We start from the raw sequence: 25346 nt of genomic DNA on the forward strand, positions 1-25346 counted from the left end.
AGTCAGTTCTGCTGCTGCCTGAGAACGTGCAAAGTCAGCAGTCCGGTTTAGAAATCTGTTCACCGGGTTGCCTACCTGCAGGCGTAATTAATTCGATGCAACAATAGGGAGTGGATGGTTTGTCTACGTGTTCTGACACGCCTATCCTAGTGGTGCACTCCACAACTACGCCACTATGCGTATTATGATTGGAAACTTGGAGACATGTTATATAAATTGATACGTGTCAGTTTTCTGTATGTGTTTTAGCTTTCGCGCAGTCGTCTTCTGAAACCCTGGAGGTAATTAGGAATAACGCAGTATACTATGATATGAGTGTAGATGAACGGGTCTGCCAACAGAAGTATATGAGTCAATAAAGGAGGGAGGACAGGCAGAAGTAAATAAAAAATGAGATGAGTGTATTTGCGAGTGTCACCTGGCAGCTGTCGCGGCCGCCTTCTTTGAAGCCGGCGCAGAGGAAGACGTCGTGAATGGTCTCGCGGCGACCGGCTGCGCGGAACCAGCGCTGGCAGCGGTCGTTGGCGATCACCTCCACGTCCACCTCCTGCAGCACCGTCGGCACGGTCGCCACGCCTGCACACAACACCACACTCCTCTTATCACCATTCCTCCACACAACAATTATATAGCAACCGGAATGAAAGTGAATGAACCTGAATGAAAATCAGTCTGACATTTGTCTTTCCTGCTATCAGTTTTATGCCGTCGTTCCATTTTAAATCCTTCCATATGTATAGTCCCGGATATTTCATGGATATGATTGATTCCAATAATTGTTCTCCAATCGCGTTATCATACAGTAATGTATTTAATCGCCTATTTATGTAATATTCGTTCTGCCTGCCCGGTTGCCGTGTGGTCTAACGCACGGCTTTCTGGATTGGGAAGGAGCCCCTGGTTCCCAGCCTGAATCCGCCCGAGGTCCGATGAGCCGGCCAGTCTGTGGGTCGTTTTTAGGCAGTTTTCCATCTGCCTCGGCGAATGCGGGCTGGATCCCCTTATTCCGCCTCAGCTACACTATGTCGGCGATTGCTGCGCAAACAAGTTTTCAAAATGGTTCAAATGGCTCTGAGCACTATGGGACTTAACATCTGTGGTCATCAGTCCCCTAGAACTTTAGAACTACTTAAACCTAACTAACCTAAGGACATCACACACATCCATGCCAGAAGCAGGATTCGAACCTGCGACCGTAGCGGTCGCGCGGTTCCAGACTGAAGCGCCTAGAACCGCTCGGTCACAACGGCCGGCTAACAAGTTCTCCACATACGCGTACACCACCATTACTCTACCATGCAAACATGCGGGGCTACATTCGGCTGGTGTGAAAGTGGGGGGGAGGGGGGGTGCACCGGGGGCCGAACCGCACAGTAACCCTGAAAGAGTGGTTCGGTGTGGGGCGGCGGAGGGTTGAAGTGGACTGCGGTAGTCGTCGTGGGGTTGTGGACCGCTGCGTCGTTTCTATACCCCCGGTTAACATACAATATAATACAATATTCGTTATATTTGTTTGTTTTGAGGGTCAACTGCAAATGCTTACAGCAATCATCGATCTTCTGCAGGTCTTGCCGCATCTTGCAACATTTTTCTAGTGTGGCCACTTGTCCGTCTATAACAGTTCTTCCGCGAACAACCCCATGGACGTTCCGACATCATCTATTTGGTCATTTATATGCGAGAGAGATGTTCAAAAGAAAAGGCACAAAACAATTCTGAGAGTATAAGTGAAGTCTTTATTCAAATGTAATCGAGAGAGGCCAGAGCACAACTTTCCCACTGTTCCACAAGCTGAAGGATTCTCTGTTCCAAGTATTCCTGTGGCTGTGGAAGGAGCCAGCCCTCCACTGCGTCCTCCACTTCGTTATCCGAGTTGAAACGCTTTCCGCGGACCAAACATGCTGAATTCGCAGGGCAACGCGTCCAGGCTGTAGGGCGGACTACGGAGTGTCTCACACTACACGTCGCTGTAACGGTTTATCCGTGCTCAAGGAATTCGATGCGTATCGAACCTTGTACGTCGGAAAAGACAGTGAGCATCACCTTGCTCGTTGAGGGCACAGCTTTAAACTTTTTAGAGGGAGATGACGCATTTCTTCCATTCCCTACGTGACTCACTACATTATCCCAAAGCTGCATATGCAAATTTAAACCTGTCTGGCTGTTGCAAAGTTTCTTATCTCTTCATTTGAACATTCCTTGTATATCGTGAAAATAAATGGTTGGAAAGCACGCCATTGAGGTACGCACGAAGTTACTTTTATGTCCGGAGGCTCGCCTCCGTTAACATTGAGATGCTGTATTCTAATTTCTAAGACATGTTCAGCCCAGTCACAAAGCTGGTCTGATATTCCGTACGTTCGTATTTTGTACATTTGGCGACAGTGCGGAGCTGTATCGAGCGTCTTTATTAAATCAAGGAACAAGCATCGACCTGGATACCAGCATATGTTACCCTCTCGATCTCGTGCACGAACAGCGCAAACTGAGTTTCACGTGATCGTCATTTGCCAAATCGATGTTTGTTTCTACAGAGTAGATTTTCGATCTTTATAAATGTCACAATACACGCAGCGTAAAAAGTATTTTAAAATTCTGCAGTAGACAGACGTTAGAAATATAAGCGCATGACCTTGAGTGTCCGCCCGTCGATACTTCCTTAAGTGAGTTCCTCAAACATCTGACTTCTACAACAACCAGAGTAGCACAATGCAAATAGTTCTACTGCCACGTAGCTTAGACCAGCGATGACTTAAATAAAATAGTATAGTACGCTGCATCACCACTTGTCACATTTTCAACAGATGGGATTTATGTGCAGCTAACGCCCAAAGAAGTTACGCGTTGGATGGGACATTTAATTAGCATGAAGAGGTAGCTTCGTTGTTGCCTAAGGTGGAAGTAGTATGTGGCCATATTAGGTGACAAGGTACTTCCATGGTAAAGATGACATCCACAACAAAGATTCCAATCCCAAATACATATTGTGCTCATACATACTATAACTGTGTACGTACGTGGTTTGACTAGCACCCCAGCCAATGTCAACACTTTCGCTGTCCGCTGAACGTGTTTGAAATTCCCGATGCAAACTTAATTAAAAAAAAATGTTCAAATGTGTGTGAAATCTTATGGGACTTAACTGCTAAGGTCATCAGTCTCTAAGCTTACACACTACTTAACCTAAATTATCCTAAGGACAAACCCACACACACACCCATGTCCGAGGGAGGACTCGAACCTCAGCCGGGACCAGCCGCACAGTCCACGGCTGCAAACTTAATAGATCTGCATTAGAATGTGGGTAAGCATTGTTTTAAAAGGGGAGTCACGTTCCCATGATTCGGAAAGAAATTTGAGGAAAATAGTAACTGCTTGAATGGCTCCGGATATTGTCACGAGAACTGCTGAATATTTTAGAGATGCAGTTGCTCATGATCTTCAGGTGCGACTGTGGGGAGTTGCAATGGATAGCTAATCTATTTAAGATTTGTTCAGAAACGGGCGGGCGCCAGGTGAAGGGGAGAAACTATTATCGCCAAAGATCTCACAATATACCACGAACAGTCCTCAGGCATATCATACAAGAAACTCTAGAAGTACACTATGTGATCGAAAGTGTCCGAACACCCCCAAAAACATACGTTTTTCGTATCAGGTGCATTGAGCTGCCACCTACTGCCAGGTACTCCATATCAGTAACCTCAGTAGTCAGACATCGTGAGAGAGCAGAATGAGGCGTTCCGCGGACCTCACGGACTTCGAACTTTATCAGGTGATTGGGTGTCACTTGTGTCATACGTCTCTACGCGGGATTTTCACACTCCTAAACATCCCTAGGTCCACTGTTTCTGATGTGATAGTGAAGCGGAAACGTGAAGGGACACGTACAGCACGAAAGCGTACAGGCCGACCTCGTCTGTTGACTGACAGAGACCGCCGACAGTTGAAGAGGTTCGTAATGTGTAATAGGCAGACATCTATCCAGACCATTACGCAGGAATTCCAGACTGCATCAGGATCCACTATAAGTACTATGACAGTTAGGCGGGAAGTGAGAGAACTTGGATTTCATGGTCGAGCGGCTGCTCATAAGCCACACATCACACCGGTAAATGCCAAACGACGCCTCTCTTGGTGTAAATAGCGTAAACATTGGACGACTGAACAGTGGGAAAACTTTGTGTGGGGTGACGAATCCCTGTACACGATGTGGCGATCCTATGGCAGGGTATGGGTATGGCGAATGCCCGGTGAACGTCATCTACCAGCGTGTGTAGTGCCAACAGTAAAATTCGGAGGCGGTGGTGTTGTGGTGTGGTCGTGTTTTTTCATGGAGGGGGCTTGCACCCCTAGTTGTTTTGTGTGACACTATCACAGCACAGGCCTACATTGATGTTTTAAGCACCTTCTTGCTTCCCACTGTTGAAGATCAATTCAGGGATGGCGATTGCATCTTTCAATACGATCGAGCACCAGTTCATAATGCACGGCCTGTGGCGGAGTGGTTACACAACAATAACATCCCTGTAATGAACTGGTCTGTACAGAGCCTTACCTGAACCCTATAAAACACCTTTGGGATGTTTTGGAACGCCGACTTCATGCTGCGCCTCACCGACCGACATCGATACCTCTCCTCAGTGCAGCACTCCGTGAAGAACGGGCTGCCATTCCCCAAGAAACATTCCGGCACCTGATTGAACGTATGCCTACGAGAGTGGAAGCTAGGGGTGGGCCAACACCATACTGAATTCCAGCATAACCGATGGAGGGCGCCACGAACTTGTAAATGGTTTTCAGCCAGGTGTCCGGATACTTTTGATCACATAGTGTACATAGTGTACAGATTATCCTACCCATTGACATGCCGAACGAACAAACGAACAATGAAAACAACAGAATACTTTCTATGTTCAGTAATGTACAACCGCCTTACAACGATGAATGAAGACAATTACATTCTTCCTTTCTAAAACACAAATACTCCCGTTCTTGTCAACCGTTTCCAACCGCTCCTCTGGCTGCCTCCCACGCCTTCTCACTCATCACGTCACACCCCAATCCGATTCGTCATCCCATTACCATCTTCCCCCCTCCATCAGTTCTCAGCAGTAGCTATTTCATTTCATTACATTTGCTTTCATGAAAAAAGTAGTACTTGATTACACACTTTAATGTATCAATTGCCTTCTTATTGATGGAAATAGGAAATTATCACGATTAATTTGAGGCATCCAAAACGCTAACAAACATTCCTAACCATGTGCAAGACTGTTGAAACCACTATTCATCTGAGTAATTTTACTTTATTTTCTCTGTTTATGCAGACGAAACTATATGACACATACTACTTTAAAACGGTATTGAAACATAAAGTAAATTATGTCATTTGAGTCATATAGTGCAATAAAAACACCGTAAATCATTTGAAGTATAAGTAAGTAAAAGTTTTTCATCAATGCAGAAAACGAACATATTGTATCCAAATAAAGACAATCACCAGTAAGGGTTTATTTTTTCGTTAATCCCGTCTCAGACGCTTTTCACGTAACATTAACAAATGCTTAATTCACTTACTGCTATGTGATAAAATGAAGTAGATGTAAAGCCCAGAAACGCAAATATACTTCTTGAAAACTGAGTGGTAGCCCAGAAACGCGTTGGACTTAAATAGAAAAATAAATTTAATGTGACAATATGTTACTTGTAAAAGTATCCTTAAACACAGAAGCAACAGTCACGAGGACCCTATGACAAAAAGCCTGTTAAAAATTTTAGCTGTTCTGCAGTGGCTCGAGACTACAAGTATTGACTGTTTCAGAGTACAATTACAAACGTAAATAATTATTTTAAATTCTCTTTTACCAGTTGCGTCACTGACGTAATCCGACCACTCCAATCAGAGGCTGAGGAGAGCGGTTACTTGGAAACGCAATATGTTCCACGGAAGCGCGCCAGTAAAGTCTGGAAACTATAATAATACAGAAACTAATCTGTAAAATATTACAGTAGGTGAAGTTCCCTCCTGGAACTGTCAGACAGTATGCTGAAAGTTAAAGGAAAGTGAAACTTGAAGCAGCCACAATGCGGAGGTTAGAGTGCATAAAGAAGTGGCTCGTTAGGTGGTGTTTAATTAGCCATTTTGTGGGATAAGCGGAGATGCGCTTGCAGAAATGTCGTATCAAGATGACCCACTTCTAGTGGAACATCTGAAAGCCACTGCCATTATGAATGTGCGTTAAACCCTCTGGTGACGATAGCGTAGCTGTTCTCTTTTGTTTCCGCCATGACGTCTAGTACAGTCCGAGATGATTAACTTCCATAGTATTCCAAATGATGTGTAGACCATTCGTAACTTAATGAAAATACAAAATAGATTCTAATCATATATCTCGGAATTCGTGACATATTTAAAAATTTAATGTTACTCGTAATGAATTTCCAATACATCTCCCGAATACATTTGAGTGTTGTAGGTAATTTGATGGAAGACTATAGGCTCCGGCTTTGAAATAGCGTTTATACATGCGTGATTTGAACTCATATGATCACTGTATCATGTCGGTGCTTCCGGCTGTTTCCGTAATACTGAACTGACAGCGGTAATGTAGAAAAAACGGAGAAACAACGAATGCACTATTTATAGTGTTGTTAAGTCGGCACGCTTCGTGCGTCTGCCAGTGTGATGTAGCATGAAATCATACGCTATCTGTCGTGCTTAGCTTGTTTTATGGAAAGCATAGTCATTTAAGTCCGTCTGGTCCACACGACTGACAGTCATGTCGAAGGCCCGGGTTCAATCCGGACACTACTAGGAATTTCTCCTTTGTGGGAAGACTGGAATGGGGTACATTCAACTTCGTGATGCCAAGCAGCTACTTGAAGCAGCAGCGGTGGCATCAGGTCTGATAACCCTACAACGGCTGGCAGTGCAATCTGCTGATCCCCATCTCTTCATACGGCATCTACATGACGCCATTGGCTGATGGATGACATGGCGGTCGGTCGGCCAGATTCACCCGTCAGTGGCCAAAACGGCGATGCGTCACCAGCCAAAGCTTTGCGTGTAAATTCAGTATTTGTTGGATGGACATGCTAAAATATATTAGAATATTCTACAAATTTACCATAAAATTATACATTAACGGTTACAGCCAGCTGATCAAAGAACAATGAAACATCTCTGTTATTATGTGCTTACCACAGCCCTCGAAAGAAGAAGTAGATGAAAGCATATCAACGAGAGAGAAAGAAAAAAAATATACTTTTTTTTTTATTACACGATTTCCGAACAATCACTGCAAACAGTCACGACTATGAAACATGTTAAGTACATGAGCACTGATCATAGGAAAGGTGGATGTCAGGCTGAAAGACATTGGAACCCTTACCATATGGCACTGATAGAAGAAATAGACTAGATGCCAATAGGAACAGTGTTTCAGCGCGGGTTCGTTTAGAAAGTGCGAAAGCGTCAGGGAGCTTCTCATCGAACTCCAGTGGCAGATTCTAAAAGAGCGACGTTGTGCATCTCAGTGTGTTTACTGTTGAAGTTTAGTTAAGCCACCATATAAATATACTCCAGAGATACAATGCGAATAGGAAACTCTTACAGCGTAATATGAAGCTAATTTAGATAGTGGGTAAATTCAACTGTGCAGCTACGCAGTCGGTTACAATAAAACAGTGAAGCAACCAGTTCGCGAAAGTCGAAGTGGGTCTAGTGGCTAAACCATGAGGCTTTTCCATGTGCCAGTGGGCCGCACTTTCCCCGTCCTTTCTCCTTCGCTTTCTTCCGCTTGCTGCTAGTCTGACCACGATCCTCCGTACTTGACTGGCTGCACACGGCTAGCCACGCATCGATTATCGCGCAGTCGCAGTTGACTGCGAGATGGTTAATTTCAGGCGAGAATGTTCGTCAGAACCGACGAGCTCAGAGAACAACAGCGCACTGCTGCCAAACATTTCACAGCCGTAACTGCTATTACTACAGAAAGCAACGTGCTAGTCCACTGAAAACAATACGACGGTAGTCAAAATAGTGTAAACACCATAATAATACTTTTTATTATCTGTAGAAACTATAATGTAATTCATATTTCCTGCTAGAAACGACGAACGCCAGGAAGGAAAAAGCCCGTTTGCGAATAACTCGCATAGAAGACCCGTTTAATACACAGACCATTTTTTGAGTTTATTGCAGGTATTAAAATAATGCCCGAAAAACGAAAATAATTCTACGAAACACAGAGGCCATAATTTTTTTCTTTACTTTACTTCTCCTTTACGTTACAATCACCTGCACTCGAAGTGTTATTCAGGAGGCGCTGAGTTTCGTTTTCTATCCTCCCTTCAGCACATACTCATCCAAAGCAACGCGTACCCAGCACAAAACACTACATTCATTAACCATGGTACCGCTACATGTTTGAGATTTTATGTACAGACCGGACGAGTGCAACGACGAAACCACCTCCCGCTGGACTCTCTCCAGAACAGTAACGAAGATTTCTCGCTTTACCTGCAGAGATCATTAACGAGTATGAGACTGACTAGATTTTCACAGTGTCGAAAAATCTTGTCTTAACTACACAGAAAACGCGTTCCTTGTTCATGTTGTCTAACATGTGAGCACGTGTTGCTGGGAATAAGCTAAACCACATTGCTAATTCCCTTGTTTTATCTCATAACTCATCTAACCGTATAAAAAAAGCAAGTAAAGTGGAAAAGCGTTAGCATTGAGGATCCACTGTACGAGAGGACAAAAGAGTGATATATCTGGAAAGAATGTGAAATGTTTTACTCTGGTTTGGTTATCTTAACACAAAACAAGTTTTTTGTTTTTAGCACTTATACACTTCATGGTCGAAAAGTGTGTCATTGGAGGAAAACATTATTTACACTGACATTTCTGCATATAATTTCTGTTGTCGACTACTGTCGTTACACACGAATTGACGTGATGCAAACCACGCTGCAAATTAGGCGTAATCATGTCTATGGTATTTCAGTAGGTCATTTTTATTTTAAAATCTGTGTAATAAACGACATTATGTGTTACGATTCATCCTAACATTTTATATCTGTCGGGAATCAAGACGAATATATATTGCTTTCAATTTTTACCATCTATATATATTAACAACTTATAATTTCAATACGTTATCTAATTTTGAGTATTGCTAACAATGGACTCCTCTTATGAGCATTTCTGGCGTCGTTAAATTCCAAAAGAAGAGATTTGGTCTGCCATTCCACTGGCCTACTATCACTAACCGTTACTCAGCCCTATGCTGCGGAAGGAACTACAGTATAACATGAATCCGGAGAGACATCCGTGACACATTTCATATACAGAAAACAAACTGTGCCAGATGTGGAGACAAGGTCAACGACTCTAAAACAGCGTCATCCGCCCGCATTCACAATGGAGGTGTTCCTGTCTCCCACCAAGCACTTCAGTGCTGACCTGCAAGACTGCACTAACAGTTTATTCTGCTATATCGTCAGGTACATAAAAAAAATTCAGAATGTAATGCGCTTCGGTTGGTGCCGCTTTTTCGATTCTGAAAAAAAAAAAAAGTTTCTAATGCTCAGTCTGCCATATTCCAGGATATTTAAATATTTTTATAAGGAGTTCCCATAAGTGGAAATGAAATAGCACTCTTTCATGCTTTCCGTGATTTTATTGATTGTATCGATGATATATTCCTACAGTTTCTCACACTTGCACTGATTTTCTGTTCTCATGGTGGCAGAAAGCTTCCGAGACATTTTCTTTTTTGTCAGTTATTACCAAATACAATTTTCCCCACGTTATTGTATTGACTGAAATATCGAACATTACATTAACTAGGGAAATTACGGCTGCACTGTAAGTTAATTCACTATTACAGTGCATAAACCGAATGCTTGTATCAACAGGGCCATATCAACCAAATGTCAGCTGCGGAATTGTGGGCAGGTGATGCGAGATAATAAGAAACCATCTACAATTTCCTCCAGACTTCATAAAGTTATAAAATAAAATATCTGCAGTCGTCACTGAAAAATTGATCTTGTGCTCCCTATTTCTGAAAAGGGTATATACTTATATAATCTTCTCTTGCACACACACACACACACACTCACACTGAGTGATACAGCCCAGTGGTAAGACACTGGGGACACAGTCGGGCGGACTATTGACTGTCCAGCCATCCTGATTTAGATTTTTGTTGTTTCCCCGGATCGCGTAAGGCAAATGTCGGAACATTTTCTATGAAAAGGACAGGGCCAATTTTCTACTCCAGCTTCCTTAATCTGAGTCTGTGCTGCGTCTCTAATAACCTCACATGGGAGGATCATAAAACACTGCAACCCCCCCCCCCCCCCCCACACACAAAATACTGGACAGTGAGATATTGAGGATCATGGTGTGTCTTGTTGCAGGAAATGTGATCTTTATCGCTCAGTCGTTCTTCAGTCAGACACTATGTTTTAGAACAACAGGCATAACCAAGAACTGAAATAAATGAAACAGTTCCGAAATTAATCTGACTCTCATTGTTTTGTATGAAACTAGATTGGCTTTGTAAAGTTACCGAAACGTCGTTTATGTGACTATTGTAGCTCCATTTCCTAGCATGATTACAACCAATGTAATTTCTAATGATTCTGGCACAGAATAGGCAGTCACTAAAACAATGTTTCGTGCAAGAACTCAAACTGACCGAGTTTCTTGGATAAAAATATTTGTAAGGCAATATGAAATCGTATGACATTTACTAGCGTAAATCCACAAAATTTTCGTAGTCAGAATACAGAGAAATTTGAGACGAAAACCAAACATCTAAATGAATCAAGATGTGTCATTATGTGTCATCTAAACGGTGATATCAGACATGGCATAGATGGAACTCATGTAATTCATTCTTCCTTTATTTAAAAACATATAAGGGTGAATATCTCCTTATCAGTGCAAAAGACATTGAACCATTGCTTTTCGATGATGAAATAGTTTCTCTGCTGTTGACTGAGGCTTCAAGTGTACCTAGGTTGTCTGTTTTGTCATAGTAGTCATGTATCCAACTATAATTACACGAGCAAAGTTTGCACTGCAATGTCACTTTTCAGTTGATAGTAAATTCTGCTAACTTCGACGCAAGGAGTCATTAAATTTATGATGTATGATTACCTTGAAAACTGTCAGTAATTAGGATATCTTCTCTGTTAGGCAATGTAGTACAATGAATGCCACTCAACTAAAATTTAGAGCGCTCCTAATTTAAAATTCTAAAATAGCTAGGATATATAAAATAATCACTGGAATTACACATACACTTCTGGATGAGGAGGCTATTCAGGATATATAATGTATCATGAGCATTGACATGAATAATTCCGCTGGTACACACTTTTACAGTATTAACACTAACAGAAGAAAGACGAAAATTTAGTTGTGATGGGGGACTAGAATTAGATAATAGGAAAAGGAGGAGGAAAAATGGTAGGATAACATGGACTGAGGAAAAGGAATGGTAGGGAAAATCATCTGGTAGACATTTGCGCAGATCAAAATTTAATCATTCCTAACACTTGATTTACGAATCATGAAAGAAGGGTGTGTGCGTGGAAGAGACATGGAGACAACGAAAAGTTTCAGGTAGAATATATAATGTTAAGTCAAAGATTATGAAACCAAAATTTAAATTTCAAGACGTTTCCAGGAGAAGATTTAGACTCTGACCGTAATTTATTGGTTATGAACTGCTGACTAAAACTGAAGGAATTAGAGAGATGCAGTGAACTAAGGAGATTGGATGTGGGTAAACTGAAAGAACCATAAGTTGCCGAGAGTTTCAAAGGGACCATTAGACAACAATTGACTCAAACAGGGGAAAATTATCTGGTAGACATTTGCTCAAATCGAAATTTAATAGTCCCTAGCACTTGATTTAGGAATTATGAAAGAAGAGTGTGTGCGTGGAAGAGACATGGAAACACCGAAAAGTTTCAGGTAGAAGACGAATGGGTAGATTTGAGAAATGAAATAGTCAAAGCAGCAGATGAAATAGACAGAGAGACCAGGACTAGTAGAAATCTTTAGGTAACTCAGACGAAAGGATAAAATACAAAAATTCAGCAAGTGAAGCATGCGAAAGGGAATAAAGACGACTGAAAAATGCGACTGAAAGAAAATACAAAATATGTACGTTAGAGTACAAATGTAAAGCAGTAGAAGCTTGCGTGACTAAGGGAAATATGCATGTCAGCCTATAAGAAAATTAAAGAGACTTTCAGAGTAAAGAGAAGCAGCTGTATGAATAGTAAGAGCTCACGTGGCAACCCAAAGTAAAGAAGGCAAAGCTGAAATATGGAAGGAACGTTATAAAGAGCTACTTAATGGAATGAACTTGAGGACAATGTTATAGAAATGAAAGTAGATGAAGACGAGATGGGAGATATGATATTGTGAGAAGAGTTTGTCAGAGTACTGAACGACCCAAGTCAAAACAAGACACCTAGAGTAGACCACTTACCTTCAGAATTATTAGGGTACCTGGGAGAGCTAGTCATGACATAACTATTCCACATTGTCTGCAAGATACGTGAGACGGGCGACATACCCCCAGACTTCAAGAAGACTATAGTAATTCAAATGCCAAAGCCGACAAGTGCGGATAGGTATGCATATTAAAAGACCATCAGTTTAATAGTCATTATTGGAAAATACTGACATGAATTATTTACGGGAATGAAGTTTAGGGTTTAACGTTCCGTCGATATTGGGGTCATTAGTAGACGGAGAATTATTTACAGAAGAATGGAAAAACTGGCACAGACCGACCTTATGGGAGATTAATTTGGATTACGGAAGAATATAGGAACACGCGAGACAATACTGGGCTTATCACTTATATTAGAAGATAAGTTAAAGTAAGTCAGTCCTATGTTTATGGCATTTGTAGATTTAAAAAAAGCTATTGACAAGATTGATTGGACTTCTCTCTTGGAAATTATGAAGTGTACCAGTGCACCAGTGACCGTCACAGGCGGTAATACGCCTACGGCAGCAGCAACCATACGACAGTCACCACGTGACTGGCCGAGGAGCATTCAGTCTAAAGCTCGTAGTTTTGTATTCACTTGATGCGGCTGAAACCTTGCGAGAATTTTATCAAATTTTATTCAAGTATATGAAAACTAAACAGTGAATATGTTCAATTAAATCCCAGAGTGAGACAAATTCGTGAACTAAGCTGAAAGCTCGCGAGAATTTTATCAAATTTTATTCAAGTATATGAAAACTAAATAGTGAATATGTTCAATTAAATCCCAGAGTGAGACCAATTCGTGAACTAAGCTGAAAGCTCGCGAGAATTTTATCAAATTTTATTCAAGTATATGAAAACTAAATAGTGAATGTGTTCAATTAAATCCCAGAGTGAGACAAATTCGTGAACTAAGCTTATATGTGTTCATTCATCTGGATTATATTCGTGATTTGAGTACCCACACATCTGCTGCTAGTTTCGTAAGCAGTTCTAGCTGCGGCAGTTTCGTTCATCGTGACTGCTGTCGCTCACAAATGTTGAACATATACTTCACGCTGACGCTCTTCTTTAAATGCATACTTATTAGTAATCACCACCACTGGCAACGGTTCGTTTTTATGAAGCTTTTCAGGTTGCACCTCTTCTTATAAGACAAGGTTTTATAGAATGCGTTTTAGTTAGACCTTTAATTTCGTTCGTCTCACGCAGTCAACTTGATTATAAAAAGCAATGACTACGGACCTTTGAGAACACCCCCCTAGATAATTTAATTATTAATGTATCTCTTGAATCAAGCTGTGGGACTTCATACGTTTTGCAATCCACAGCGCTGGCCAATTTGTGCCCAGCTGAGGCCCGCGTGCTAGGGATGGGAAAAACCGATACCGGAATTTTAATTCCAAATAACAGGTATTTTTCGGCATTTGATTGATACCTGTTGTAACAGGTGTTTCACATTTTTTACTAATAACCAAGTAAAAAACCGAAATATCAAATAGCCATAGCAGCACTGCTAAAACTGTTCGCTACAGATAAATCTTTTTTTAAGAAAGAGTAGTTTTTATTCGTAAGACTGGCATTTGCTTGAAACACTGCGTTGTTATAGAAAATGGGAAAAGCGATCAGTGCTACTTTAATAATAATGCCGAGAGGAAAGAGAAACAAACATGTTGACTTGCCCTGCCTCGTCTGTACGATAGTTTGTACCGCCGCCCGGCATCCGTTGTATTACAGAATGGCACCAGCCTTAGCCTAGAAATATTTTTAGGAAGTGATGTAGCAATGAAGTTCAATGCTTCATTTGCTTTAAAAGATTAAATATTTGTCTGCCATTTCTATGAAATAACGAAAGAAAGGAATTATGTTAACAGTAATAAATTAGAAACTTAACATTTCATTCATAATATACGATAAAAACGGACAGTAGCTGATCTGCTGCCCGTGTCTATATAATATGCTTTTATCTACTTGTAGCTCTTGGAAACGGACAAATTAACATGAATAACAGAGCTCTTCAACTACAGTCCTCACGCTTTAGTACTAACTAAACTCCTCCCGAACAGGTCATGAAGGCCCAAAGCTACCGACCGGCCGCCGTGTCATCCTCGGCCCACAGGCGTCACTGGATGCGGATATGGAGGGGCATGTGGCCAGCACACCGCTCTCTCGGCCTTATGTCATTGTCAGTTCTCGAGACCGGAGCTGCTACTTCTCAATCAGGTAGCTCCTCAGTTTGCCTCAAAAGGACTGAGTGAACTCCGCTTGCCAACAGCGCTCGGCAGACCGGATGGTCAAATGGTTCAAATGGCTCTGAGCACTATGGGACAAATCCTTTAGGTCATCAGTCCCCTAAAACTTAGAACTACTTAAACCTAACTAACCTAAGGACATCACACACATCCATGTCCGAAGCAGGATTCGAACCTGCGACCGTAGAGGTCGCGCGGTTCCAGACTGAAGTGCCTAGAACCGCTCGGCCACTTCGGCCGGCCCGGATGATCATCCATCCAAGTGCTAGCCCATCCCGAGAGCGCTTAACTTCGGTGATCTGACGGGAACCGGTGTTACCACTGCGGCAAGGCCGTTGGCACGCTTTAGTACTGACTATTCGTAATGTCCAAATAGTGGTATGATCCCCGATTACATGATTTTTGAGCAGAGTTTCAAAAGATTGGAATCGATTTTAGAATACTGGTGATTTTTTGTAGTATTCAACCACCTATACTTTTAGAGAAAGACCAAGTTTTCTTCTATTTGCCTATTTCATTAAAATATGTTGCTTCTATGTAACTTGAAGTTGAGAGAATCAAAATTTTCCAATCTTTGTTCGATTTCGACGTTTACTACAGGAAATAATAGGAAAAAAAACGAAAATCGGTTATTTCAGAAACAGGTTATTTTGAGTAATTTTAATAGTCAGGTTAAACTGGCTTGGAAAAAAACGATATACCCGAAAACCAGTTGTTTCAGCGACAACCGCCATCCCTATGGCGTGCCGGCTACCATCACCAGCAGCAGCAGCAGCTGCAGTACGAGAGAAACCGCCACGACCTGGCTTACTTGACGCGCGGCTTTCGCCCACACCGCAACTCAGGCGAGGCCACTTCTGCCGTACTGCGAGCTCCGTGTGCGTTGGCTATAACCGGCCAGGATGTGCGCCAGCAGGCAGAATGAGATTCTTCCGTGCTACTCTGTTTCCAAATATACACTCTAACTTAAAAAGGAACATACATTTTGATTTTTACCATAGGAGCTCCAGTGATCTTTACGCGTGCGCCACAGATAGTACAAGTGCTTTACGAACGAAGTGGCAGAGTGTGAAACGCCGGTTTCTGGAAGGGAAGAGAGGTGTTTCTAGTCATTACTCCAAATTCGAGGGTGATGTGGAATTTTCATGGTTGTTCGTTGGCCATAGTAAAATTTGAAACTGTATGTCTTAACAGTATAGAAATGAAAGGAGCAGAGCGTGTGGAACCTGATGTCGGCACTAAGAAGGCCGCCATATTCGACATTCCTCTCAGACAGGCGGTTCACAATCCACACTGTCACATGCTCTAAGCTCACAATACACTGCGGATAGATTTGGAATTCTTTTTGGGACTTATATTGTTCCAACAGTCTGCATTATATGACGCGATTGAAAATAAGTATGTGGTCTTACCTAAACTTTTATGCTGATTTAGAAGCTGTTCTTAGTTTTTTTCTACCATGTACAGTTTTCTCGTGATGAAATAAAGTTTAATTTATTTTCAACTATAGAAATTGTGTTAATATTTGCAGCCATTTTTAATATCAGGTACAAAGAGCATACAAGGCCACTGAATAATGACTGTACCCACTCTATATGTGCAGAACATATCACCACCACTAAAAAAAACTAAACTCCGCCCGAACAGGCTATGAAGGCTCAATGGTACCGACCGGCCGCCGTGTCATGCTTAGCCCGAAGGCGTCACTGGATGCGGATATGGGGAGGCATGTGGTCAGTACACCGCTCTCCCGGCCGTATGTCAGTTTACGAGACCGGACCCGCTACTTCTCAGTCAAGTAGCTCCTCAGTTTGCCTCACAAGGGCTGAGTGCACTCCGCTTGCCAACAGCGCTCGGCAGACCGGCTGGTCACCCATCCAAGTGCGACAGCGCTTGACTTCGGTGATCTGACGAGAATCGGTGTTACCACTGCGGCAAAGGCCGTTGGCATATCACCACCACAATGGGGTAAAAACAGACATGGCAATGTTATGCCATAAAGAAAGAAAGGAGATACTCTCTCTACAAGAAAAATATTACATCCAAAAGGCCATACATAAATGTGAAAACATGTTACATGACAACAAAGTAATAGCAGAAGGACAATATTCTCATTAATTTGTAACTAACCATAAAACACACACACACACACACACAACACACACACACACACACACACACACACACACACACACACACACACACACACACAGCTCTCCCACCTACTCTCCCTCCATCCCCGCCATATTCCACTCTCAGTCTCTACAGCTTCCATGATCCCTCAGAATGCCCTACAGCGTGTTAGGAAGCCCATGTGCAATGTGCTACAATACAGATTTAAGTTCAATGAAATGTCTTCACTTGACCTGTACGGCCGGCCTGTGTGGCCGAGCGGTTCTAAGCGCTACAGTCTGGAACCACGCGACCGCTACGGTCGCAGGTTCGAATCCTGCCTCGGGCATGGATGTGTGTGATGTCCTTAGGTTAGTTAGGTTTAAGTACTTCTAAGTTCTAGGGGACTGATGACCTCAGATGTTTAGTCCCATAGTGCTCAGAGCCATCTGAACCATTTTTTAACCTGTACGATGTGCATCTAACATATACAGAACACTTGGCACCACGAAAAGGATCATTAAATCCAAGTTTTCTCACCTCCCGCCTAACTGTCATAGTACTTGCAGTGGATCCTGATGATGCAGTTTGGAATTCCTGTGTGATGGTCTGGGTAGATGTCTGCCTATTGCACATTACGATCCTCTTCAATTGTCGGCGGGCACCGTCAGTCAACAGACGAGGTCGGCCAGTACGCTTTTGTGCTGTACATGTCCCTCCATGTTTCCACTTCACTATCATACCGGAAACAGTGGACCTAGGGATGTTTAGGAGTGTGGAAATCTAGCGTACAGACGTATGTCACAAGTGATACCCAATCACCTGACCACGTTCGAAGCCCGTGAGACCCGCTGAGCGCCCCATTCTGCTCTCTCACGATGTCTAGTGACTACTGAGGTCGCTGATATGGAGTATCTGCCAGTAGGTGGCAGCACAATGCACCTAATATGAAAAACGTATGTTTCTGGGGCTGTCCGGATACTTTTGATCACATAGTGTAAGTGTAAAAAAATTTTTTTTTAAGAGCTAGAATGTAATTGAGCTGCCAAAAATCACTACATGTCTACTATCATAATACATAAAAATAAATAACTTTCATCATATCATTTACTTACGAAGGTGTCTAATATAAATAGGTGAAACATGTTTGGTGGATACAAATAATTAAAGTATTCAGTTATAAAAGACTGTATTTCTTCCTACTGATATGATGAATCATAACTGTAGAAATTTTGTCAGGCTAGCAAGCTGGATACACAAAAATGCCGTGCTTTTTTACGTGAGTGGGGTATGTGAGCAAAGTAAAAACCCAGACACATTTTATGCCTGGGACTTGAAATAACTAGCACAAACCGTTTGCTTCCCCTAATACACGTCTAATTAAGCTTGATGAAGCAGTTTTTAAGGACTGTTCCACAAGATGGATTCTGCTCTAAGTATTTTTCTATGAAATTTACCTTTATCAGTCAAGAAAAAGTGGAAACTATAATTTTTATTGGTCCTCAAATTGATGAAGGCTCGTGAATGTTAACAAAAAAGATTCGTGTAAGCATGATCCATACTTAGACTCTGGAATATACAAGGTCACATGACAGGAATGCTCCATGTTCTACCTAGGACAAACAGGCCGAAATTTCAACACCAGGTACACAGAGCACATAAAAGCCTACACACACAACAGACACACTACATCAGTCATAGCAACACATGTACATAATATAGGACACCCGTTTGGAAAAATAGAGCAAAATGTCAAAGTACTCCACCGACTAAATAAAGGACATAAAATGGATTTGCTAGAAGAACTGAAGATATATTCACATTACAGAAAATATGAAGATAAAATATTAAACGAAATACTTGAAAGTGAATCAGTGAATTTCTTCAGATGTTTCGATAGTATACTTAAATAAATATAGTAACACATAGAAATAAGCACAATGTAAAACAGACATAAGTAAATTATGATCCAAATTATTAAGATAAACAACGTCTGTACAGAAGCATATCATACTCTGTGGAAGACCTATAATGTCATCTCTGTTGACTACTTGTAAGAACATCTGTGTCACTGTTTTGTTTATGTAAAATGTTTTCGATGTTTAAAAGTGTACAACAAGTTGTGTGTGTTGTTTAGTGTGTATGAGACTCTGCACAAATGGACCATAAGGAAACTGTAAGCACAAATTCTTCTAAATTTCGCCACTAACTTCACAAAAAAAAAGTTGTAGCCAACTAAAAATCACGTGTTTTATTATATATGGCAGTAAAGTCAACCAAATGAAGCAGAATCTCACACATCGACAACATCACATGAGAATGACATAACACAAAAAACGCACTTGAAAATGTGAATCATTTCCCGAAACGCGTGGTGCGAAAAATAAAATAAAGGAAATCGTGACTGGTAGCAGATGAGGTTTTTTTTATAAAGAAACCTATTGATTTCGCAGTCGCAGGCTTTCAGAACCATTTGTAATGGATCAAATCAGATCAGTACAACTTCTTCCTGTTTTCATACTTGTCCACTGAGCTCTCTTACCATTAAATCTGAGGGGGTGAGATGGAGAGTTTCCCTTGTGAGTAGGACATCAGTTTGTCACGTGACAATAGCCTATCACATGGCAATTGGATCCATTAAACTGCATAGACGTGTCTACTAGCCGCGCAGTGCACGATCGTAAGCGATCCTGCTAAGTTCATGTAGGGCCGGCTTGCCGATGGAGTACACAAACGATGAAAAAGTCGGTATGCTTTTGGTGCTGGGTACATCCGATAACCAAGCTGCTTCTGCTGCTTGTGCGTATGCTACACGGTACCCTCAAAGGTGCCATCCTGGTAAGAGTGTATTTCGTTGTTTGGAGCAAGGCATTGGAAAATCGGTAATCTTCGTACATAAGTAATGGGAAAAGGTCCTCCAAGAACTAGACGTACTCCGCAAACAGAGGACGCGATACTTGAAACCGTTCACCAATCACCTCGGTGAAATAACCGCGATATTGCAAGGTTGTTCCAGATATCTCAAAGACTGGGCGCTGATGTGTTGCGCGATGAAGAAGTACATCCATATCATTACACGTTAACTAAACACCAGCGACCAGAATACCGCCTTCCAGTATGATTTTGTAAATGGATCTTGCACAAAGTGGAACATGATGAACATTTTATAAATAACGTGATACGGACTGACGAATCTAGCTTCAGTCGTGTAGATATTTTCAACCTCCACGGCAGCCATTATAGATAGGAACACAACCAATACGTCACCTGTGAATGTGGCTTTCATATCCGCTTTGACATTAACCTGTGGTCCGGAATAGAGGGAGGAGTGCTTCCTGGCCCGTGTCTCTTGCTGGAAAAGTTGAATGTGCCACTGTATCGTACGTTTCTTTGCAATACTTTGCCTGACGCATTAGAAAACTTTCCACTTGGTGTTCGGCCACAGTTATGGTTTCAGCATAGCGGTGTTTAACTATTTAAATGAAGCGTTTTCGGGGAAATGGATTGGTCGTGGAGGTCCAATGTTCTGGCTTCCACGTTCGCCGGACCTTGATCCACTAACTTTTTATTTGTACAGACACTTAAAGGAATAAGTTCATAGCACTCCGCTCATGGATGTACACGACACGTGTGCACGCTGCTTCGCCAATGGTGGATGCAGGTGTGCTGCGTACCGTCCAGCAAAGAATAATCCAGCGAATGGCCAAGTGTTTGCAAATGCAAATTGATCGCTTTGAACATCTTCTCTAAAGTGAACGTTGCTCATACGTGTATGTATAGGCTCTGTGAAGATAAGCCTGTATGTCAAATATACAGAATGGAATAGCATAATTTGCATTCTAGTGTAGCTTACCTGTTGTGTTTTTTTTTTTTACCTAGTTTGATATAGACAATTTTACAATGTCCACTATAGTGCCTTTATTTGTGTTATGGACGAAAGAAAGTGGTCGTTTAAGTTCTGTAAGAAGTTCACATTACGTCTTAGCGTTCAAATAAAGGTAACAGTAACAGAACGAAACACACAACCTACCACACTGTGGAGATGTAAATTGGATAGAAATTGATGTTTTAACTGGAAAACAGTGTTCGGCGTGAGCTCGACTCGAACATAGGTGAGTCTGCATATCCGATATCCACGGTATTGCCTCGTCTCACTGAAAGAATTAGACGGCGGCGATACAGTGCAGAGTTCATGGTATCTGTTCTTGACCACACTGTACGCACAGCTTGCCAAAGCCTCATTCTTTAAGTTGCATTTGTATTAAACGTATTGGCCAGACTAGGTTTTCTAAGGTAAACTTTTGCCTTGAATTCGGATGAGGAATCACATGCCGACTGCAAAGTGCGGCATTTTTTCTTCATCCTGTATACATTAGGAGGTATAAGCTTTTGATAAATGTTTCACAAAATCTGACAAGTATTGCAGATAGAAACTGGGCTTATGCCTCAAGACAACGTAACTAACCCCACGCAAATACTCAGATTATACTCATCCAGTGTTTAAGAATGAGAGTCCTTAGTGACTTCCAACAAACTTTACATATAATTTCAAAACGTTTTTAAAATTTTTCTCACTTATGTGCTTAAGGTCAATAATATGATTAAGGTCAATAATAACTCATTTGTAAAGTAACGAGAAGTCTGACTCTCTTATATACAGGGTGTTACAAAAATGTACGGCCAAACTTTCAGGAAACATTCCTCACACACATATAAAGAAAAGATGTTATGTGGACATGTGTCCGGAAACGCTTAATTTCCATGTTAGAGCTCATTTTAGTTTCGTCAGTATGTACTGTACTTCCTCGATTCACCGCCAGTTGGCCCAATTGAAGGAAGGTAATGTTGACTTCGGTGCTTGTGTTGACATGCGACTCATTGCTCTACAATACAAGCATCAAGCACATCAGTACGTAGCATCAACAGGTTAGTGTTCATCACGAACGTGGTATTGCAGTCAGTGCAATATTTACAAATACGGAGTTGGCAGATGCCCATTTGATGTATGAATTGGCACGGGGCAATAGCCGTGGCGCGGTACGTTTGTATCGAGACAGATTTCCAGAACGAAGGTGTCCCGACAGGAAGACGTTCGAAGCAATTGATCGGCGTCTTAGGGAGCACGGAACCTTCAGCCTATGACTCGCGACTGGGGAAGACCTAGAACGACAAGGACACCTGCAATGGACGAGGCAATTCTTCGTGCAGTTGACGATAACCCTAATGTCAGCGTCAGAGAAGTTGCTGCTGTACAAGGTAACGTTGACCACGTCACTGTATGGAGAGTGCTACGGGAGAACCAGTTGTTTCCGTACCATGTACAGCGTGTGCAGGCACTATCAGCAGCTGATTGGCCTCCACGGGTACACTTCTGCGAATGGTTCATCCCACAATGTGTCAATCCTCATTTCAGTGCAAATGTTCTCTTTACGGATGAGGCTTCATTCCAACGCGATCAAATTGTAAATTTTCACAATCAACATGTGTGGGCTGACGAGAATCCGCACGCAATTGTGCAATCACGTCATCAACACAGATTTTCTGTTGGTGATGTCTTGATTGGGCCTCATGTTCTTCCACCTACGCTCAATGGAGCACGTTATCATGATTTCATACGGGATACTCTACCTCTGCTGCTAGAACATGTGCCTTTACAAGCACGACACAACATGTGATTCATGCACGATGGAGCTCCTGCACATTTCAGTCGAAGTGTTCGTACGCTTCTCAACAACAGATTCGGTGACCGATGGATTGGTAGAGGCGGACCAATTCCATGGCCTCCCCGCTCTCCTGACCTCAACCCTCTTGACTTTCATTTATGGGGGCATTTGAAAGCTCTTGTCTACGCAACCCCGGTACCAAATGTTGAGACTCTTCGTGCTCTTATTGTGGACGGCCGTGATACAATATGCCATTCTCCAGGGCTGCATCAGCGCATCAGGGATTCCATGCGACGGAGGGTGGATGCATGTATTCTCGCTAACGGAGGACATTTTGAACATTTCCTGTAACAAAGTGTTTGAAGTCACGCCGGTACGTTCTGTTGCTGTGTGTTTCCATTCCATAATTAATGTGATTTGAAGAGAAGTAATAAAATGAGCTCTAACATGGAAAGCAAGTGTTTCCGGACACATGTCCACATAACATATTTTCTTTCTTTGTGTGTGAGGAATGTTTCCTGAAAGTTTGGCCGTACCTTTTTGTAACGCCCTGTATATGGGAGTGTAATTCTTTAAAAATTGAGACTTCAATGTGATTTCACTTTCATGCCCCTCAAACCACTGTAGCACTCTTCTGACCTTGCAACTATATAGAACACCTGTAGCATTAAAACCACCATTGTAACTTTCCCAAATTTTTTATTAATTGAGTCTCGAAACTGACAGAGTGTGTAATTTTGGTGGGAAAGGGATTGGTTTGGAAAATGCAAGTTATTTGAGGAAATATATGAATGTTGAAGATTTCACTAACAGATGAGAAACATTGTGTCGTTCATCCTAAGAGAAGTTTTTTCAAAGGAATACTACATGAAGTCACACGTTTGCGTTCATCTGAAGTGAAATTTGGTTTTGAAACCAACTGTCTCCTTTGCATAAGCTTGATGAGCAGAGGACAAATTCCCGACAATTGTAGTAAAAAATACATAGCGTCCGCTCATTCAGTTAGGATAGTAGAATTACAGTTCGTTCATACACAGCAGAAAGTGGATGAATGAGGAGACACTATCCGAAGACAGATTTGCTTTACTGAGAATCTACACGGTGCAGGTGCAAAGTATCATGACTATCATTGTAAAAAGTTCTCTATACGCTCAGCACCTACACCGAGCAAAGGAGGACATCCTGAGGATGAAAGAATTTCTGCATCAGTGTAGGAGATCTTCAGTTAAGGAGAGGGAAATGAGGACTGTCAGTTGGGCAGTTGACTGCTGTCAGTCGTGTTGGCTGGTCGCATGCTCTAAGCGTTCTGACATCAGTACCGGCAGTGCGGAAAGCTACATGTTGTTCTGTATAGATTTCAGTTCTTTCTCATTATTTCCTGATAGTGTATGCTTAATATTGTTGACAAGAGGATCGAGCTATTTTAGTTTTCAGTCGTTTCGCGTCTTCTGCGAGCTAAAACTTATGTCTGCACGCCATGTGAAAGTTATCTGAGCAATTCATCGGAAGATAAGTTTTCGTCTGTTCTTACTTTATTACAGTTTTAGTGCGTGTCAGTGTTTTCCTTTAGTTTACTATAAAAATATCATCATGAGTGACAAATGTGGAGCTGCCTTAGTTTGGTAAGTGTGGTAAAAACATACCACGACTGTGAGTTGGTGTTTCATTGGAGACATTGTAGGGTGGAGGACGGTAAAGTATAAGATGAAGCTCTCCCATGGAGTTGTAGGTAACGCAGTCAGGACAAGAGAATCGTGGAAAAAGGGAATAAAGATTGTACCTTTTAGGCGTAGTTAGAAATGGGGTATTTTGGGTTAGGTAAGTTGAAAGGGGAAAGAGAGAATGGGAACTGGGACAAAGTAATGAGTAATAAACGAAAGGAGAAAACCTCAGAAATCATATTTCAAATTCTTCTTAGCAGTAGGTTTGATTTGTTGTCTGAAATAGAGGAACAGGCTCAACCAGTTTTTGAGGAAAGTAGCCTGCAACAGACCCGTAGGAACAACTTTAAAGCTAAGTCGGTAGAAAAGTCAAGCAGAAAGAAAAGAGTCCTGATACTAGTTAGAAGTCATGGGGGGGGGGGGGGGGTAGGCCAAATGCTACAGGAAAAACTACTGAGTCACAGGAATCGTGAAACCTAGTGCCAAGCTTAGTTAGGTGACAGAGAATTTAGGGGCTTTGTGCAGAGATTTTAGTCAGAAAGGTCAGTAAGAGGAGCAAGAACAAGCCAGGCTAACAACTAAGTACAGTATTAAGGTGACCAGTAGGAAACTGGAGTGGCAGCAGCACACACACATGTGGAGTTTGTGGCGGTTCTGCAGCACTATGACCAGCTCTGGTTAACACAGCTGTTAGCAGAGTTAACAAAGAGCTGAATGGATTGTTTTGAGTTGAATCAAAGTTTTATATTTGAGCTGTAACTGTTTCTGCAGTTGAAAGGTGAGGATAAGCCTTCGCCTGAATAAGAGGGGGAAGGACAGACTAGCTCAGCATCTTGCAGGAAGTGTAAGGGGGGAAGGGGGGAGGGGGGGGAGGGGGCGGGTGCAAGCACCGAAGGCAAAATCGCTGTGATTACTGGAGCCAGAGGGATACATATTTTAGGTTAGAATCAGGTTGTAGAGAGACAGTCTTGAAATACATTAGAACAGAACAGAGCGATAATATATGTAACAGTTTTCAGAAAAGTAAAAATAATTTGTTTCTTCACAACGTTAAGGGGCTGAAAAACAAGGTGGATGGGTTTCTTGAGTGTCTAGAAAATGTAGAAAATTCTGAAGTGACAG

The 25346-nt window shown here is 42.0% G+C and overlaps 1 protein-coding gene across 2 annotated transcripts in view; it reads right to left on the bottom strand.

Annotated features, from left to right (window-relative positions):
* Positions 1 to 25346, bottom strand: part of LOC124722024 (serine proteinase stubble-like) — a 364352-nt gene that overhangs the window by 3196 nt on the left and 335810 nt on the right. For both annotated transcript variants that reach the window (XM_047247205.1, XM_047247206.1), the window contains one exon: positions 419 to 576. In XM_047247205.1, the coding sequence (XP_047103161.1) occupies positions 419 to 576 (158 nt within the window). The remainder of the gene's footprint in view (positions 1 to 418; positions 577 to 25346) is intronic.

This window comes from Schistocerca piceifrons, chromosome X (assembly GCF_021461385.2).
Source record: "Schistocerca piceifrons isolate TAMUIC-IGC-003096 chromosome X, iqSchPice1.1, whole genome shotgun sequence".
Lineage (NCBI taxonomy): Eukaryota > Metazoa > Arthropoda > Insecta > Orthoptera > Acrididae > Schistocerca > Schistocerca piceifrons.